Consider the following 20,521-nt stretch of genomic DNA (forward strand, 5'->3'; position numbering starts at 1 on the left):
ACTGAAGTCTTAGACCAGCTGTTGTGTGTTGACATTTTTATTTAACTCACGAGTTGGAGGTTAATTTAAATCAACTCGTATACTTCAATACATTGTGTAAAGTCACAAAGTATTGAACAACTGCGTCTCAGACAGGTTCGTCACTTTTTAGTGTCCCCTGGAAACACTTCTGTTGTCGTCTGTGCAACTTGCAGCACATTTTCTGTATTTGGTTGTGTTGTATTTGCTGCACGTGGGTTGTCACATTGATGAAGATGTTTTCTGAATTTGTTTGTGTTTTGTCCGTTTGAGTTTTTTTAAGTTGCAGTGCGTTGAACTCTCCGGGCCACCGTAGCAAAGACTAACGCTGGCAGTTTCTACAAAGCTGAATGAGACGTTTGTTTCCCAGGGTCACAGTGATTGAACACAAGAACACATTAAAGATGGTTGTTGTTGTTATTTGTCACTTCACTTACCACATTTTCTTGTATCTGGGAGTTGGACACTGATATGCTGATAGAAAGTTCCTCTGAGGAGACACAAGACAAAAAATACAGAACATGAATGTAAAAGCCACAGGTAGCGTGATCTGGAACACACACGTGTAAAACCGCCTCACTCACTGTACAGAGAGACGTGTGGGGTTTTATTTTTCTAACCTCTAAATCATTAAAATCTCATTTCCTATGTTTCCTTGTTTAATAAAGAACAAGATGAGAGGAGATCTCCAGCTGAGATCAAACCAACACGTTTGTTTGTTCAACACCAGATGAAACAGCAGTGAGGACCTTTCCAGCTGCTGCCTCAATCTCAAATCGTTTTCCAGATTTCACAAAAATAAAAGCCTCTGTTTCCTGTCTCCTGTCTCCTCTTTTTCTGTGTTATGCATTGTATGTGCATGTTCAGGACTGTTGCATGCTGGGTTAATTCGGCCTGACGATAAAAAGCCGAGGGCGCGTTCTGCGTAGAGGAAACCCACCACTGCGAGTGAGTTTCCACTGATGAGCTGATATTGATTTCAGATCGCAGGCCAGGGTTTGATCGGGTCATCGCTCTGCGATCAATACCTGCAGTCTGATGTAGGTGGGCAGCCGTTTGATATTTAGGTCACCAGTTAGGTCATCATTTTCAGAGTTTATGTAACTTTATTGACAGACCTGTGGACTGTGGGAAGTTCACATGCACTATCAAAATACTGAGAATTTTAACGCAGTGTGTTAATTCTTAAAAAACAGGGCAAGACCTTCACTTAGCTCCTGGTTTATTTGAGATTATTTTACATATTATTACTGAAAATCTTTCAATTTGTATATCATCGTATTGTAGTCTTCTGTCATGTTAATTTGCTGATGCTGTTTGCTATTAATGAAACACTTCCTCCATCTGTTTCACAATAAAAGCCTTCCAAGAGTTTAGGAAACAGAATTCAATTTCATCCATGGAATGCTTTTACTGTGAAAAACAAGCAGGAATTATTGAGTTTCACTTGAAGTATCTGGGTAAAAGGGGTCACCAGATAAATCTGAGGGGTCTTGAGATGATTAATGGAAGTATTTTATTGTGAATATTTTTTTGGTGTAAAATCACCTGATAAGCAGCTAGTAAATGTATCTGTCAAATTGTAGTGGAGTAAAAAAAAAAGCTAAATTTCCCTCCCTCCCTACAATGTAGTGAAGTATAAATAACATATGAGTACAGTGATCATTGGTGCTGAAATGATGTAAAAAAAATAAATAAATAAACATAAAAATAGCAAATGAAAGTGAGGTCTGAAAAGAAACACGATTAAATACCATTTTGTAATAATGAGTTTTTTAAAAAAGTATTTGATGATTATTTGCATTAAATGTTTGTTTTAATGTTTAAATGTTGAACACATCAGAACCTGCTGAATATGAACGCAGCATTAGCGTTTGCATGTCTGTTGGTTACTGTTGGATCGCTGTTCAAAGTTTATGTAACTTTATTGACACTGACGTTTCTGTATCAGAGCTCCAGTGCATTTGATAATTTATTTAATATTTGTTTATTTATGTTTATTTACTCCCGTCATTTCTGGTTTAATGTTGCTCTTGCTGTGAATCTCTACAGTCACAGAGGTCAACTGTTTCACTGTTTGTCATTGAGACGGTTGAAAACAAACAAAAAGCCTCGTTACATCATCTGTCCATTAACTTATTGATGTGTGTTGTTGTAATTTCATTGCCAAACAAAACATCCATTTTTGGAAAGAAACAGAAGCTCGACATTAATTACTCAACAGGTGGAAAACGCAGCTGACTACATCCTCTAAAGTCCAACCATTTATAACGATAAAAGTCTTCCATAATAGCTAATGGGTTTTTTTTTTCAGTACCATTTGGTCCATTTAGTCACTTAATGCAGGAAATCTCATTTTGGGATGAAACTTAAATCTCTTATTTTCAGACAAAAACATACTTTAACCTGAGATGAATCAGAGCGAGATGAAGCAGAAAATCCTCTGAAATCCCTTCAATCATGCTAAAGTGTGTGTGCGTGTGTGTGTGTGTGTGTGTGTGTGTGTGTGTGTGTGTGTGTGTGTGTGTGTGTGTGCGTGTGCGTGTGCGTGTGCGTGTGGTGGGGTTGTATAACAGTTGTCTCCTGAAACAATATTTGGAAGTTCTCCACAGACAAATCCACACATCCATTAAACATAAAAACATATCAGAGTCTGATCTGCTCGCTATGTCAGAGGTGAAGACGGGCAGTGACTGTGTTCTAATGAGCATTCTTCTAAATCTGCCTTTTTCTTAAATATTAGTTATGAATAAAGATAAAAATGTGGATATATTAATATCAAAATTCAAGTTTTAACCACAGTGTCTCCCTGTAGCCGTGGCAGCTGGTGGAGCACCTCAGGGATTATTTCTGGGATCAACCTCATTTTCCTTCCCCAGGACACATGGTCACATGGTGCAGAGATGTGGCGTTTACTTGTTAAAGGATAAGTCTGGTGATAACTTATATTTTCTGTACTGTCAACAACTCCCAAGATTTGCAAAGACCAAGACAACGTCCCTCGTTCTCACGAACCTGCAGATTTTTACTTTTAAGATTTATGAGGTATTATTATATTAGTATTATTATAACTAAACCAATCACCAACTGAAGCCTTCAGTGTCAGTTCCTGATACTCACTGTGGTCCTTCCCCTGGCCGGACCCCGTGACGACGCTGGCCTTGGGCGTGACGGGCATCATCGCCTGTCGGATGGCCTTCTCCCAGCTCTGGCCCACGTCCCGCCCCACGCCGGACGCCGCCAGGACGGGGTTGTGGTACGGGCTGCCGTTGTCCTCCCCGACATAGTACACCATGTTGGCCGTGATCACCTCGAAGCAGTGCGAGTTGCTGCCCTGCGGCAGGCTGCCGAAGTCCTGCGCCGGCTCCACCTGCAGGATCTCGGACAGGGGGATCTCCTGTGGTTGGTCGGGATAAACAGAAAATCACAGATCATTTAGATTCTTGCTCTTGTTATTGGTCACAATTGAGCCCTGAAGAAGATCCTAAGTAGTCTGAACTTTTGTGCATTGTACCTTCACTTTCAGCTCAGACACCCAAACCTCTTTACATGTAAAACATCTCCTCTCTTTAAATTCTGGTAAATTGTAGTTGTCGCCATTTTGAGGATGATTTCAGCCAATCAGAAGCATCCACAAGGTCTTGAGATGATCCAGAGGACAGTTTCAGCTGGCTGATGTTCCCGCCATCCTAACACCTCTCCTCCTCTCTTTGCTAAAGTGTGAGAGGCTCTTTGAATTTCAGTGTTTAAAACTTTGCTTCCTTCCTTTTCCTCCCCCCTCCGAAAACCCTGAACCCTGCCAGATCAAACATTTAAAGGAGAACAGCTCTGTGGCGTCTTTATGCCCCTCGGTGTCATCTGAACGTCTTGTGTTTTGCCAAATCCCCCCAGCCTCCCCCCTTCTTCACCACCAACCACGCCCTCCCTTCAGCATCCATTCATCCTCTGATTAAAAGCCAGGACGTGCCTCAGCGCTCTGGGCACGAGGCAGCGCGGCGACGAGCCAGAGAGGCGGCGGGGAAGCGACCCGAGGTCCTGAAACCACCACAGACCCCCCTCCCCCCGCCCACACACACACACACACACACCCTGCGTGCCTCTCATCATCGCGCTCCTCTCACTTTCGCTTCAAAGGAAGGTTTCTGCCGCGCTTTGTGGTAAAGGTCAACGGGTCGCTGGCAGACACAAGATGAAAGGAGGCGGAGTGTGAAGGAGGGAAATCAGCTGCACTGACCTGTTCTGACCCAAAGTCACAGTCACGTCATTGGAAATTCAGAACTTGACCAGAAACAAACATTAGTTTAGTTTAGTAACTCAAAACTTTACTAAAACGACAAATCGATCAACACAAAATGAACTGAGAAAATCAACTAATAATAATCAACTAATAGTATAAACAATCAACAAAGTCTAGTGATATTCTATATTTTTATTATTGTAAACAAAACCTACAGTGAACTGACGTGAACACACACAGTGTCTGTCAGCCCCTCACACACTGCCCTGCTGCCCCAAATATTCACTAGAGCACCAAATGTGGATTAATCCGCCACTGAAAATAGTCCCCAACAAATGTCCTATTAAACTACAGTGACCAAATGTTTTAGGAAACTACTGGGACAATTAAAAAAATGAAATGATGTAACAGACAGACAAGTCAGAAAGTCCTGAGACACACTAACACATTGTTCTAGGGATTTGTTGCCAATTACAAAAGTAAAGAACATTAACTTTATCCCATACAAAAATGTATAGATATATGAAATACACATAGTAAAATGTATATTTGTACATATATTAAAAATATCTATAGGATTTAATTTTTATATGGTATGATAATATATATTTCATTTATATATACAAGTTAATTAAAACAACATATGTCTACAGTATAAGCATACACACATACATATTTGTACGGGCTAGACATATAGTATATGTCAATATATGAAATTGTTCCAAAATGTAATAGGTTTTATATATATACATGTTTTTATTTTACACGTACATATATTACATTTGCGTATGGATTCATATTTTATAGTATCTACAACTTCTCTCATGGCAGCTAACTGTTAGTAAGTCAATTATATTTATATTTCACATTTATGTCAACTTTCAAGACCAAACATTAGAAATAAAAACATTTATTATTGTATTTTCCTTATTCTGAATTTTCCTGAAACAAATGAGGCTGTTATCGGTGAAAATGTACACCCTGCTGTAAACACCCTGACCTGATAGAGTGATAAGAATATATAGTGAATCAGGTCATCATTAGACAGTGATGGAGCTGAATGTTACTGTACGAACCCGACTCCCCCCGACTCCTGGCCGAGCAGCTGAAACCAGATCTGAGCTGGCGGGCTCTCTTACCTTGTAATACTTGGCTCCGCTTTCATTCTGAAACAGGGTCAGACTCTTGCTGTCCAGCCTCCAGTAATGTCTCTTCCTCTGCAGAGACGGAACAGATCGTCAGGGAGGAGGTTTGACAGGCTCACAGAGAGCTGGACATTTAACATATATGTTTATATGCACAATGTCTTTGTCTCTTTATCAGGGTTCCAATAATATTGTTATTATGAATTATTTTGATTAATAATTACATTAAGTGTAAAAAAAAAAAGGAAATATATAAATATACATAATTATTTTATGTAAATATTTTAAAATTAACATTCATAAAAATATATACATTTTATTTGAAATATAAAAACATACATTTTATAATTAAAAAAAAAATAAATAAAATTATAAAACATTTTTATATAAACATAATAATAATAATAAATAATAGTTTCAATTAAAAATTATTTTATATAAATATGAAAAATAAATATATTTATATACATATTAAAAAAATAAATATATATCCAGTAAATGTGTGTAAGGTTTGTTTTGTGTCTGCTCTCACCAGGTTGTCCCGGCTGGTGTAGTGCACCATCCAGCCCTCCTTCACCACTGTGGAGCTTTTCCTCTTGGTGTGTTTGATGGACTGAACCACTCGCATCAGAGGGATGTTACTGCTGGTGCACGGGCTGCATGACAACAAATAAACACACACATCAACACACAGACACACATCGCTCTGACTTAAATGAGTAAAATATGAGCTTCATGTCTGGACGGAGCTGTTGATTAACAAGATACTGAAGCTTCTGACGATCGAGGCTAAACATTCACTTCTCAAGCCAAAGAAATCTGTACAGTCTCCACTCGAGTTTCTGGGATCAGTATTTATCAAAGGCTTCAGAGCTTCTATCAAGATGTGACTTATTTCTTCTGTGACTTGTTTTGAGACATTTTTGTTAAAAAAAAATCAACTGTCAAAAATGTGGATGAATTTCTGTCACAGCCAGACTGAGGATCACGAGTCATGTTTGGTGTTGAGGGGGCATCACCTGATGGCTCTGAGCGTCTCATCGTCTTTCTCGCCATCCGCGCAGGGACCCTCGATGAAGAAGAGCTTGTCTTCGGGGGTGGATGGCTCGTCCTGCTCGTCGATGCTGTGACCTCCGTCGCTGTTGATGTCACAGTTGTCCACCTCCATCGTGGCCTCAGAGTCCAGACTGGGACTGGCCGGCTCTGCAGAAACACAGTCTGGGTAAGCTGCAGCTCCTGCAATGGCCACTAGATGCTGTCTACAACAAAAACCTAAAAACTGCATTGAAGTGAACAGGAAAACCACATTCTCTCCAGAAAAAATAAATAATAATGAAGTAAACAAAGTTACAAATTACTTAACAACTAAATCAAACAAAACTAAAATAATCAGATAATTACACAGAAAAATAAACTGAAAACAACAACAAACAACAATGAATGTAAAGTCAAATACATTTTTTTTTTACAAATTTGGTTTTTCGTGTAATTTTGAAAATAACCCAATTACAAATATTATTGAAAATAAAAAATAAAGCTATTATAGGTCAGATGTGGAACCAGCTCACCTCCGTTGAAGTCGACCTCACCGAGGCAGTCTCGGGGAACTTTGGCTGCACATCTCTTATGGCAGTTAAATTTACAATCTACAGAGGAAAAACAGGAACAAACACAACACCAGTGAGTTTCATCTTGGGATTATTAATAAATCATTGAAGTCATTTTCCAAAGAAAAACATCCAAACATTATCTGGTTACAGCTTTTAAATACGAGGATTCACTGCTTTCCTTTAAGTGATAATAAACTGAATCTTTGGGATTTAAACTGATGGTTGGACAAAACAAGTAACCTGAAGACATCATCTCTGGCTCTGGAGAACTGAGACGGACAAGTTTCACTATTTATAACATTTTAATCGAGAGAATGAGCAGCAGATTAAATAAAAATCAAAAATCTGAATAAATCAGAGATTATATTGTTAATTTCAGGCTCCGGTGCGTCGTCACCTTTGCACTGCATCCCCTGGCGGAAGAGTCCCTTCAGCAGGCGCTTGCAGTACTGGCAGATGGTGGGACGAGTGTAGGTGTGGACGGAGAAGGTGTGGGGGACTTTGACCCGCCCCAGGACCATCTTCTCCATCCAGATGGGACGACCGCTCAGCAGGGAGTTCCGCTTGCCGGCACCCAGGAGGGGGCGCTGCTGGACGGACAGAGGGGGGAACCAAGAACCAGGAGGGAGGGAGGAGAAGGAAGGAGGGAGCAGGTGACATGTTGAAAAAGGAGCTGAACCATTCTCAGCTCATTAGTTTTATTATTTAATTAGTTTATATTTATTCATTTAAATTTTACATTATTCTGTTACTTTCTTATTTATTTTGTTGGAATTTATTTTAATACCACTTCAAATTCAACACAGGTTTTACAGCCATACTTTACAGCTGGAAATGAATACATCATTTTATGTTAGTACAGCACGTCAGCTGGATACAACAATAATTACCAGTAATTTATAAATTAAATTTAAGGCCTTTCAATACTTTTTTAAGGGAAGAGAATTCAATGCTCTTAAGACTTTTCAGGACCCGACTTTAAAGCGACGTCGGGGAAATGAAGGGAACAACCAGGGCTCATGAGGTTCAGCCGAGACATCGGATTCAAGAATCGTTCCCTCGTCATGGAAGCAGAGCACAGATGAAATGTCCTCTGTCCACTGAACAATGACTGTCCTCGTACAGCAGCAGCTTACAGACGGCAGCGCAGACAGCAGCAGGAAGTATAGGACACAATGGGCCTGAATTAGTACAGAAGAGCCTGATGATCCACCTCCTCACACCTCAGGGAACTTTCACATAGAGCAGGTCTCCTCACGATATTATGAAGAGTGTGATATATTTACAGTACAGCTGAAATCACAGCACGGTGACGATGTCATGGTTATAAATCTGGATTTTAGCAGCAGCTGACAGTCCAGACACACACCAGGGTTTGACCAAGGCTGGTTTCTCAGGCTCTGCTCAGACCTGGACCTGGTACTAACATCCATCACAGCTCAGGTGTGAACGAACCAAAGACACTGAGGACGCATCAGAGCTCCGATCTCTCAGACCACATTCAGAGGTGGTCTGGACCACATGTGGACACATTCTTGTAGCAGAGGGACTGACTGGTGTGAACCGACCATTTAAGTGTGTGTTGTGTGTGTTGTGCATTAGACTGTGAAGTATTTGTGTTGTTACTGACAGTTTATTAAAGTTTAACAGCAGCAGCTGAGAACTCTTCACAAATAAAAATAATAAGAACGTCTGATCAACAAAGAGCTCAGTCAGTGTGTGTGTGTGTGTGTGTGTGTGTAACAGTGTGTTTGTTCCAGTGAGTGTGAAGCTCTTTGTTTGCTGGTTAGAACAGGATGGAAAATCCAGTAGTTCGCCTCCAGCCATGATTGTGTGTGTGTGTGTGTGTGTGTGAGAGTGTGTGTGTGTGTGTGTGTGAGGGAAACTACTGTGAATATTTGGTACTTGGATCTGCTGTCATGGAAAGTGTGAGTGTTTTCACTCACGTCACTCGTTACATGTCAGAGTCTGCAGTAGTGACGAGGCTGCAGACTCTGAGCGTCCTGACGCCTTAAAGCAGCTCAGAGTCAGTGTGGATTCAACAGATGTGAGTCTGGGGTCAGTCTGGGGTCAGTCTTTATTAAAGCAGGTGTAATCACTATCTTTCTAAAGACGTATCAAATGTGACAAGGCGTCACTCGCAGAGATGAACCCAGAGAATTATCTCTAAACACATGATTTTAGTGCCACAGCCGACACAGTGTTGTGAACCTGCCGATGATAAAACTCTTCCAACCTTCTCTCGGACTCACCGTCACAAACATAAACACAGGCCTGACTTTCTTTCCTCAGCGACAGAGTTGAACCCACCTCTTCCTGCGGCACCGGGGTGAACTCCGTGGAAGGCGGACGAGCGACAGACATGGCGCTGCCCGGCAGAGACACGTTGGACAGCCGCCTCTTCCTCACCCCGCTGCAGTTGTTGGGGATCTTGAACGCACACCGTTTGTGGTAGTTGAGTCCACATCCTGCAGAGGAAAAAACCGATGAGATCACCTGAGGCACAGATGAACACCAGGTCTGATCAGGGCGCTTCTGTCAGGACGCATTTGCATCCAGTCTTTCTAATCTTCCCATTGATTGTCTGCCACCATGACGCCACTTCACTTCACTGCACTTCACTTCACATTCTGGCGAACAATCAGCTCACCAGGAGATTTAACATGTAACTATACCAAATATATACAAGTTGTCATCTTTACATTTCGGTTTGTGCACAGATTAAACAAACTGAATAAAACATGTTCAACTATGAGCTTCAGAGGTTTGGACAGGAAACAGTCAGCCAATCAGAAGAGAGGCTCAGATCCTCTCTTCTGATTGGCTGACTGACCTGATGTTACTAGAGCTCCAGAGAGAAGCCTGAGAGAGGAGATGTAAAATTACACTGAGATGGTTTTTGGGTCTTAAAACCACAGATAAATCTTCTGATGGAGATCAACACTTCTAGAAGTTTAGAAGTTAAAACTTGGAGCTTTAATATTTGTAATGCATCACGTTGATGTTTTCTCTCCACTGTTGACCTGAGCTGGGTGTAAAAGGTTGTGTGCTTCCTCCAACTGACCTGAATCAACAGTCCCATTCATAAAAAACTAAAACTGATTCCAAAAAACCCAAAGTCAAAGTAAATTTATTCAATGTGTAAAAAATAAAAAAAGCTGTTTTTCTATGAATGGGAGCTTTGTGTGGGTGCCCTACTCCAACAGTCACATTGTTGAATAAAGTGTCTGGATGACCCCATTAAGTGATGTGCATGACAAGATGTGGGAGTCAAATGGTTCATTCATGCAGCAAAAAGGACGTTCTGAGACCAGGATCCTCTCAAAGCCCTGACGCCCAAATCATCTGCTGGTGTGCAACCGTTTCAAAACGTTTCAAACTGTTTCAAACTGTTTCAAACTGTTTCAAAATGCAGGTACATGAATTTTAAAGAGCTCAAGATGTGGTTTGTGAGGTTGTTAACTTTATCAGAAACTTTATCGAATCGATTCTTCCATCAAGGCTGTATCTTCACCTCATCACTAAGTTTGAAAACGCTGCTTTTTAACCATTTCAACTTCCAAACAGGCTCAACGAGAGGAAGCCGACCGCGTCTCTCTTCTCTCTGCTCAGCGTCACAGTTCAGACTCACTCTGAGGTTTCTGAGACTTTAAAGACCAGAAAAAAAGAAACCGAATCACGGGAAGTCGCAGAGTCAATGAAGACATCCTGCTGCACAGTGACTGCAGCTTTGATTCAGGCCTGAAAACCAGTGGGTGAAAACCTGTGTGTGTGTGTATGTGTGTGTGTGTGTTGGACGTCTGCCTGGGCCTCGGTTCGAGAGGTGACGACTCGGTCAGCGTGGAATTGGCAGAAACCGAAGCTGAACCCTGAAAATAAAACCTGATCAACATGACGTCAGACTGAAGAAGCTGAAGTTTGTAGTTTTACTCCTTCAAAGCTCAGTTTCAGTTTTTCACCGCCGACTGCTCTCTGTCCGTCTGTTATCCTCATTACAGCCTGACTGCTCTTACATCACCACAGAAACACGTCACTTCCTCTCATAACGTTTAATTGGAAGGAAGCTGCTCTGATTTGATTTAAATACCCAGATATCCTGACGCTCAATTCTGACAAGTAGCTCGTTATCTGATCAGCCCAAACCGCCGTTTGACTCACGTTTTTAACTGTGGTCCTGTATTTGTGAAGCTGCAGAGATTCTGCAGCTGATGACAGAACTGGATCATGATGCAGTGGAAAGGGATCGTTGCTCAGTTTTTGCAGCTGTTTTTCAACTGATTTTCAGGCAGAACTGTGCATTAAAATACTTTACACATGTAGTCTATAAGGTGCAACCCTCACATCAGTACTTCAGCGTCTATCATCAGTATTATGTAGTGTAATGGCCCTGCCCTGCTGTGTAGTTGTAGTGGATGAGTTACTGTGTTTTCCTATGTGTCCTTGAAGGTAACCGAGGACGTGATCATGGCAGCACCACAGAGGATAAAAGCACAGACCCACATTATCTGGTTCTCCTCACCTGGACTCATCCTCACCTGTCCAACAGTGTCTTTGTATTATAGTGCAAATAAACCACAGGCAGTGTCAGCAGCAAGAGGGCGATCAGTAAAAATCAATGAAACCATAGAAAGAGATGGGGAATCTGGACAATAAAAACAGAATCAAATATAATTTCACCAGGAAAAGTGCAAACCATACAAATCTATTAGGGAGAGACACATCTGCCCTGAGGAGTCAATAAAATGAAGTAAAATCAGGAGAAGCTCTACGATAAAAGGTCGTTTTCAGAAGAGAGGTCACTGACTCTGCTGAGCTGATTCCTCGGGCAGCTCCTTCCAGAGCTTCAGGCTCTGACTGTGAAACCCGTCACCTCCGGGTTTCAGCCCGACGGCCTCCGGCTACGAGCTGCTTCACACGCTGTTAACAGGTCAGATATGCAGCTCGGAGAGAGAGGCTTTAAAATCAATTCTGAAACGTACTGGGAGCCAGAACCGGTGTGATGTGGTCCCTTCTCCTGGATCCTGCTGAAAGTCAGAGCTGAGTCCAGGTCAGTCTGGACTCAGGTTTTTGTTTGAGGCAGGAGACGAGGCTGCTGCAGTAGTGGAGGTGAGAGGAGATAAAAGCATGGAAAATGGCCTCTGTGTCTTTAAAAGATAAAACAGATTAAAATCTGCAAAAAAAAAAACTGCAGCAAGATTCTTTAAGATGTGTCCCAACAGGACGACAGCAGGAAGTAGATCCCACAACCTGATCTGTACTTCGGTGAGACTCTAACACCGGATCATAATCTGAAATCACACCTCAACTCAACCTGATCTGAGACTCCGAGTTTACACCCAGCCTGTGTGTGGCGGCAGGTGTGAACCACATCGGCACAGAGTCATCGTAAGGTCACGTGACCTGATGTAAACCAGGCAGGTATCAAACCTCACACCCCCACAGCGCTCACCTTCACACTTGAGGCCCTGTCTGACGAGCCCCCACAGCATCTCCCCGCAGTCGTCGCAGAAGGCCGGGGCCTTGTAGGAGTGGACGTAGAGCGTGTGAGGGCGGATCTGGAAGTCCTCGGCTGTGGCCAGAGCTGAAATCAATAAACACACAACAAAACTGTTCAAAAATCATTGATTTCATTTGCCCCCAGTCCATTTAAAAACACCTCAATCAACCCAGATCATGATTTTAATCCAGAACTGAAGTTATTAATGTTCATCATCTGCTGATACTGAGTCCGATCCAGGGTTCACGGTAGAAACAGTAAAGCTAATGCAGACGTGTTTAGCTGAAAATCTCTGAACAGGATTTGAGGATTATTCTGTTTATGATGTATTTTGGAGTTTTGATGTTTGTTCTAGTTTTGGTTTCAAATTTTTGCAGCACGTTCCCAAAAAACCACCTCACAGCAAAACAGGGATAAAACCAAAGGGAATAAACACAACAGGAAACATGTGGGAAACTAATGTGGTGGAAACAAATGTCTTTAACATGATGAACTGATGTGTTTCTGCAGAGCCACAAATAAATCAGTTTAAATTTAAAAACAACTGTTCATGAAGCCGCGGTGAGTTTTAAACCAACAGCAGCAACTGTTCATGTCATTATTGTTGAAAACATCATTTATCAACATTTATCTTTACACGGGGACGAGTGGTGACCTGCTACAAACTGAAATAATAAATAAAATAAAAATAAGTGACTCCACCTGTTGAGCCTTCAAACCACAGGTAAATACTCCTCATGTGCAGGTTTGGTGCCATTTTTCTTTTACTGCAAGATTTGTGTTTGCAGTAGTTTAAAGGTTGTAACTGCAGGTTTGAGCAGCTGTAATTTATTTAAAGCTCCACACAGTCTAAAGGTAGATGTCCATGTGTTTGTGATTATAAAGCAGGTCCAGGTTCTATATTAATACTGTGAAAGTATCAAAGCCTCAGTTGGGGGCACATTTGTAGTTCAGTGGTAACACAGGCAGCGCAAACAGTGACAGTAATCAAGACGTAGAGCAGCAGAGATCTGCAGGGTTCTGCAGCAGCAGCAGGAGGAGGAAGTGGTCGCAGGTCTGAGCCTGATGCGGTTTTGGGCTGTGACTTTGTTTTCTTCCTCCTGTGTCATGCAAACCTGCCGCCACTCTGCGTCGGGGAGTTGAGCCGTCAAGGTGTCAGTTTAAGTTTTAAGTTTTTACAGCCCGACCTGTCGACACGACTCAGGAAATGACAATCCTGTACACACTGTTATGGTTAGAGCGCACAGGGTGATCCAGGGCGACGCTGCGGTGAAGGAAACTAGATCTGAGCCAGTCGTGCCCCCCCCCCCCCCCCCACAGAGCAGGATTACCGAGAGAGAGAAAGCTGAGACAAAACAAATAAAATAAAATCAAGTAAAATTAATGTGAAAAGTATGAAAGGTTGTCTTCTTATGGGCTTGAGGCTGCAGGACCTGAACAGCCAACGTATGATTCATTCATTCATAATAATGACTAATAATGCAAATAATACTGGTTTGACTGAGTGATAATAATTAAATATGGTGTTAATTATTTTAATTTTACACATTTTGACATGAATACAACAAAATAGAAATTGTGCAAATGTGATGTATTTATTCTTTTTTTATTTTAAATGTTGATTTACATGATGATTAAAATTATTCGATGCCCAAACACAAATAGCTGAATAGCTGAAAGTCAGATTATTCTTATTTTCCGGAAACTAAAACACCAAAACCTGGCAGACAGGTTCAAAGTCTGAGTAGCTGCCAGACTCCATGCAGATTTAAAGAGATTCAGACCAAAGAAAGACAGACTACCTTGAAGATACATGAATTATTTATAATTAAATGTAGATTTGAATTTTTTTTGTTGCACTGAAGATGTGCTGGTTGCTGGCATCAGGGTCAGGAGCTGGAGCAGGCAGGAAGTTAACAAGGCTGATGAAGACGATGCAGGACTCAACTGTTTAAAAGACAAAAATAATAATCAGCAGTTGAACTGTGAGTTTCTCACCGGAGAGCACCACCTCGACCAGGTCCCCCTCGTGGATCTCCTCCGCTGAAGTCAGCCGCTGCAGGATGTTGTCCGAGTTCAGGTCATGACGGAAGAGCAGGATCTTGTCGTACATCCCAAAAAATCCACATTCAGGGAACTGAGGAGGAGGAGGAGGAGGAGGAGGAGGAGGAAGAGGAGGAAGAGAAATTACTGCTACTGTAAAGCCTTCAAACCTTACAGCTACAAAAGAAGCTGTTTGACTCCCTGAGAAAAAACAGCAAGAAACTGGAGGAAAATATTAACAGCAGCAGTTCCTGTTTAAAGCTCTGTACTGACGGTACGGCAGGGAGTTCTGGATAAAAGCCTCTTTCAAAATTAAAGACATAAACTTAAACTTTCATCTATAACATGTCAGAAAATAGTGAAAAATGTCGTCACAATTTCCCAAAAAACTGAGAAACTGAGAAATTAACAGGATTCACCAAAAAATTACAATAATGTGTATATAATGTTATGGATGTATATTATTTTTTATTAATCCAGTGAATCAAATAACAAAAAAAACATATTGTATTTTATCATATTGAAAAATTATATTATATATTGCAATATTGCTTTTAATCAATTCTGCTCATTGATTTGCCCACAAAGGCCCCAAGTCAATGGGTCCAAACCTGGAGCCTTTTAGGGGCCCTCATAATAAAAAGACAAAAATCTGCAACAGAGTTTTAACTCTCTTATTCAAATAAAGTCATATCAGCTCCTCACTGGTTTACGACCTGTCACAAGTAAACCTCACTTTCATAAAACAAAAGAAGAACTAGAACCTCCACCTGGTTGTTACCCCCGTCATCCAGTTACTCCTTCCTAAGTTACAGCACTGAACGATGGCCAGAGGTGTTTCTGTAGCACGTTATGATGAAGGTGGAGAAATGATTCAAGAGGAAGAAAACTGCAGCAGGAAGACCTTTCAGTGGTGGAGCAGATATCTACAGGGGCTCCTGACCTTTGACCCCTCTAGTTCAACCAACTGGATGTTCAGATGGAGCGGCTTGTTCTCACTGTTCTCCAGAGAGTTTTCTTCTTCGTGGCTTCATCACAGTGAAGTGAACCATTACCTTCCCTCCTCATGGGGAACACATGCTGATGAGTGAGACTCATTCAGAGAAACGACCAGCAGCTGAAAACACTGAGGACGTGTTCTGACTCTTTCCACAACCGCACTTTACTCTCTTTTAAAATCTGATTTTCTGGTTACAGGCAGGTTTCTTTTTTTCCCTCCAGAACATGAAGGTTTCGCAGCAGCCGCAGCTCTTTCACTCTTTATATAAGGACCCTTAAAAAACACGAGAGTGTGGGTGGCCCGAGGGCGGAGTGGTTCGGGCTGATGCTCTTAGCAGGCGAGCGCCGGTTCGACTCCCGACCGGCCCGACTCTTTCCTGCGTGTCTTTCCCCCTCTCTGCCACTTTACTGTCACTCTCTACTGTCCTGCCAAATAAAGGCAAAAATGCCCCAAAAAATATCTTAAAAAAACACGAGAGCGCAGGTTGTTGTGATGTCACAACAAAGCAGTCAAAGAAAGCCTTTAAATAAAGTTTGACATGTATGATATTTCAGTGATTTCCCTGCAGTACTGGGTGTCATCCTTGAGCACTACACAAATTACTATTTGATAATTATTTCTTAGGTTATGTTGAATGAATATATAACTGGAGACTGAAAGTAGAGACATGAGCATAAAATATTTCTAAGACCACTGAATGAAAGTGAAATATTAAGGATGATTTTCATATTAAGTCATATTGAAACTTAAACCCTATTCTGAATTTTTCACCTACTCTTTTGCAAATTTTATTTTCTTGTTACATTTTATTTATCAATGTTCAGTTGTTGTTTTTTTTCTTTTTGTTCTCCATCCCTGCAGCTACATTTGTAAACCCAGAGAGTGCAGACCTCCACTGAGGCCAATGTCAAACGACATACACCAGACTTCAGAGGAAAAAATTCAAATTCATAGGAAATGATCTGGATCTGAACCTAATTCTAATAGGTTCTTCTCTGGGCCTCGCCTCATCCCTCCAACTACTTCAGTGCAAATCGGTTCAGTACTTTTCATGTAATCCTGCTGACAAATAAACACACAGATAAAAACATATAAAACCTCTTTGGTAGAGGTAAAGACTGTTTATATATCCCAATGAAGAGAAAAGTGTTGAGGGGCTTAAATCTGCTGTGATTTTTAAGTCACATACAACAGCAGCCTTTTAATAACTATAATTCACCATGTAGTTGCATCTGGCAGTAGAAAGTAGTTTGTTCCTATTTATTTGAGTTACATACAGTTCACAGCGAACATCACATCTGTGTTCATTTCGTACATTTTTGCAGAGCAGCTGCAAGTGAAGCTGGAGCTTATTTGAAGTCTGCACTGGTTTTTCTCTTAATTACCGGCATGATGTAGCTAAAACACAGCATGGCTTTCAAAACTGGCTGCCAGTCAAGTTACAGTACGTTCATGATTTGCAGTAACTGTCGCTGATACTTGTCTCAACCAACTTTATGAAACACATCACAATGTGTGAGAAAGACTTTAGCTCTCAATGAATCAGACTAAAGCTTCACTAAAAATAATCGTGCCTTTGTCAAAAGTCCACATGAATAAACCAAAATGAACGCTGAACTCAGGAGTATGTACCATGGTGAGCGGTGTGTGTGTTATGATGAAGTGTGTGTGTGTGTGTGTGTGTGTGTGTGTGTGTGTGTGTGTGTGTGTGTGTGTGTGTGTGTGGTGGATCTCTGCAGCTTCTGCAGGTGGAGCAGCTTCCTGCCCCCAGCAGCTCTCAGCGTTAGCAGGATGTTAGCAGCCTGCAGGTAGCACGCAGTGCGGCTCCTGCAGCGCACACCGACAGCAGGAAACCCAACCAACAGGCAACGAGGCCGAAGCTGCACGGATCACATTAACATGTACCCCAGACACACACACACACACACACACACACACACACACACACACACACACACACACACACACACTCTACAAACACACAAGGGTCTATCATGAATTATGGCTGAGCTCCTGTCACTGACACCCTGCAGTCATTACCCACGTGGCCACACACCACCGCTCAGACAAACAGACGACAGGAACATGAGGAAGAGGATGGTCAGATCCAAAGATCTATGAAAAGAGAGGGAACAGTCACTCTGTCCTTTTATACTGGACCAGTTCTTCCAGCAGCTCAGGACGAGACTGTGGTGGTTCAAACTAAAGCCCACAGAGTATGGGACAGCGGGCCCCTGAGCACAGACATGTGAAAGGCCCCCAGCCCCCCTACACAGGAGCAAGCTGTTTAGTGTCTTTGCGGTTGTTTTGTGTGAAACTTGCACTCATTGAGCTCTATGCAAATTTGTGGGCAAATATTTTGTTGACTTCTGCAGAAAATGAGATCTTCAAGCGTTAATGCACTGTTGCTTTTTACTCTATGATCCTAAAACAAATAAGATCTTTTTTTTAAGTTAGCTCTCACTAACGCTCCTTCAGCAGACATCACCGACGACAGGTGATTTTTGCAGCAGCTCAGATTCTTTCTGTTCCTGATGAATTCTCAGCCTCTTCTTGCAGATCATTTCAACTTCTGAGATACTTTAGTCTTTAGTCCTGGTCACACAGCGGGTTCAGATCGACACACAGGTTTCACTCCTGTGTCACCACAAAGCTGAATATATCCACATACATACAACTGCAATTGTTCTTGTCTTCATGTTGTTATTGTCATTTAGATAAAACCACCGGGACAATCTGTTCTCTCATCCTGCACCAGATATGAAACCGGAACTAAACCAGAGGCTGAGAGAAAAATCCTCCATGAGGACATGAGGACATGAGGGTGAGACCTGAACCAGGACTCAAAACACTGGACGACACATCCGGGCTGCGTCCAATCAGCTGCTGCCGTCTCTGAGGTGAGCAGAGAAACACACTAAGAGTTCAGTTAATGGACAAGAGTGTGTGTTTAATACACACTGATCCCCTCTTTATGGTTAATCCTCCATTAACCAGGCTTAACCCCCCCACACACACACACACACACACACACACCCTTTCACATTCTCTACCTCTTCACTGATGCCTTCACCAAACTGAAACCAGATTTCTGACGACTCCACAGTCTCATTGTGGTCATCAGGGTCGCTGAGGGCGAAACCTCCAGGCCCCCGCCGTGACCTTTAAACCCTCCTGCAGGACCTAGAGCAGGGGGCATGGGGGGTTCTCATCCTCCAATGTTAGGCCGTGTTTTTGTATCCACCTCCTTTTAATCTCTTATCAGAGAGACTAAATGTTCATGAAGCCCAGTAATCCTGGTTCTACAAGGTGGGGGGTGGGGGGGTGGGGGGGCACACTAAACATCCGGCCCACAAACATAAACATAACTCCAGGAAGTTTATATGTACGGGAAAGAGCATTACCTGGGCTGTATGGGGTTGGTTTTTCACCCCCACCTCATTAATAATTCTTGCTAACCCTGACCTCCTGGAGCAGCCCGGAGCAGTGTTCTTGTGTTTGAACTGGATTCCTTCTTTAGGCCGAGCTGCTTGTCTTTCTACTCCCGCAAACCTGGAAACACGCTAACACCAACATCTCGGCCTATTTGTGAACCAATACGACCAACAAATACGCTGTTGTAGCATCAGTTGGGATTCTCTTTTTCAGGCCAGTAATGTTTACACTCTGGCACCATTAAAAGTAGCCGAATTAGCCATTGGTAGTTCCAGTTTGCAGTGCATCCATGGATGACTGATGACTGTCACTGGATCACTGTGACACTGAAGGAAACTTAAAATTTTGATAATTTCCAAGGAAGTTCTGAAGTGTCTTTTTCCTGTGATTTCGAGGTGGATTTATGGGCATTTATTGTAAATAGACATCTGAGATAATGATATCCTCAAGAGAAGAAGAGTAAGATGAAGAGTAAGTTGCACTGAATGAATCAATATGTTTCACGTGTGTGTGAAGATCCGAGTTGTGACTCTGAGAAGTTTCCTTTCCTCCGTTTTGTCTCTGTCCTGCTGAATGTCCATGTTTATAACAGAACAGATCAGTCATTTCCTGCACGCCATCCAGAACAATGCGTTTAATTACAAAAGGTGCACGGTGATGATTTAACTCCCAGCTCCCTCTGTGATGTTAATCCCATCTGAATGAATGGGGCTTAAGAGTCCACAGCCACGCAGCTGCTCTGAGAGGCTGTAATTACTGCAGGCACAGTGGAGCTCTGAGCTAAATGCTCATTGTTAGCATGCCAACATGCTAACAATAACAATGCCAGACGTTAGAGTCTGATCCCTCTGCAACAACTTCAGCAAATCCTATGCAACACTGAGTCAATCGTTGCTATGATCTCAAGTTTCTGTCACACAACTGACAACAAACCCTGAACAACAGCTCACAGCTAAATGCGACCTTTATAATGTTGAGTTTAGTCTGGACGGAGCCAGAAAGGTGTTGACTTTATTCTGCAGGTTTGGTCGTGTTGTACTAGACTCTGTTATACAGTCAGTTGTAAACTATCATTTAAATACATTTAAACAATAAAATGAATTAATGATGATTAATGATGTGATGTTTGTCATATATGATAATAAACTGAAAATATAAAACATGTTTCACTATGTTCTTACATTTTATGGACAAAACAACAGAGAAAATAATAAGCAGATTAATCATTCATTAGTTCCAGTCCTGACACAAACATTGTTTAATATATTAGGACATTATTATCGCTGCTATTGGACCAAATGTGAGAACATTTGCAGCTTTTTGTGTTCTGTTATCATTTCTTGTGCTGTTGACAGACCAACAGCAGCTTATGATTTCATGTTTCTTCACATGTGGCAGCAGTTTATGAAACATCTGGACCGGCAATGACGTGAAGAGCACAAACAGATAAAACAGTCCTTATCTCCCGCCGCACGGCGCTAAGAGCCTTTCAGCTGCAATAAAACTCTTCAGCACATGTGCAATTAGCCGCCGAAA

The 20,521-nt window shown here is 41.9% G+C and overlaps 1 protein-coding gene across 2 annotated transcripts in view; it reads right to left on the bottom strand.

Annotated features, from left to right (window-relative positions):
* The window catches only part of LOC139612487 (serine/threonine-protein kinase D3-like), a 39,189-nt gene that overhangs the window by 5,632 nt on the left and 13,036 nt on the right, over positions 1-20,521 (bottom strand). Inside the window, exons 3-12 of one of the 2 annotated variants that reach the window (XM_071468100.1) lie at positions 14,506-14,644; positions 12,460-12,591; positions 9,321-9,478; positions 7,408-7,600; positions 6,969-7,046; positions 6,420-6,603; positions 5,933-6,056; positions 5,395-5,472; positions 3,139-3,415; positions 456-508 (exon numbers count right to left, since the gene is read on the bottom strand). In XM_071468100.1, the coding sequence (XP_071324201.1) occupies positions 456-508; positions 3,139-3,415; positions 5,395-5,472; positions 5,933-6,056; positions 6,420-6,603; positions 6,969-7,046; positions 7,408-7,600; positions 9,321-9,478; positions 12,460-12,591; positions 14,506-14,644 (1,416 nt within the window). The remainder of the gene's footprint in view (positions 1-455; positions 509-3,138; positions 3,416-5,394; positions 5,473-5,932; positions 6,057-6,419; positions 6,604-6,968; positions 7,047-7,407; positions 7,601-9,320; positions 9,479-12,459; positions 12,592-14,505; positions 14,645-20,521) is intronic. The other variant, XM_071468101.1, reaches the window with a different exon arrangement.

This window comes from Trachinotus anak, unplaced genomic scaffold (assembly GCF_046630095.1).
Source record: "Trachinotus anak isolate AG129_WGS33_773 ecotype Australia unplaced genomic scaffold, CSIRO_AGI_Tana_v1 ptg000031l, whole genome shotgun sequence".
Classification (NCBI taxonomy): domain Eukaryota; kingdom Metazoa; phylum Chordata; class Actinopteri; order Carangiformes; family Carangidae; genus Trachinotus; species Trachinotus anak.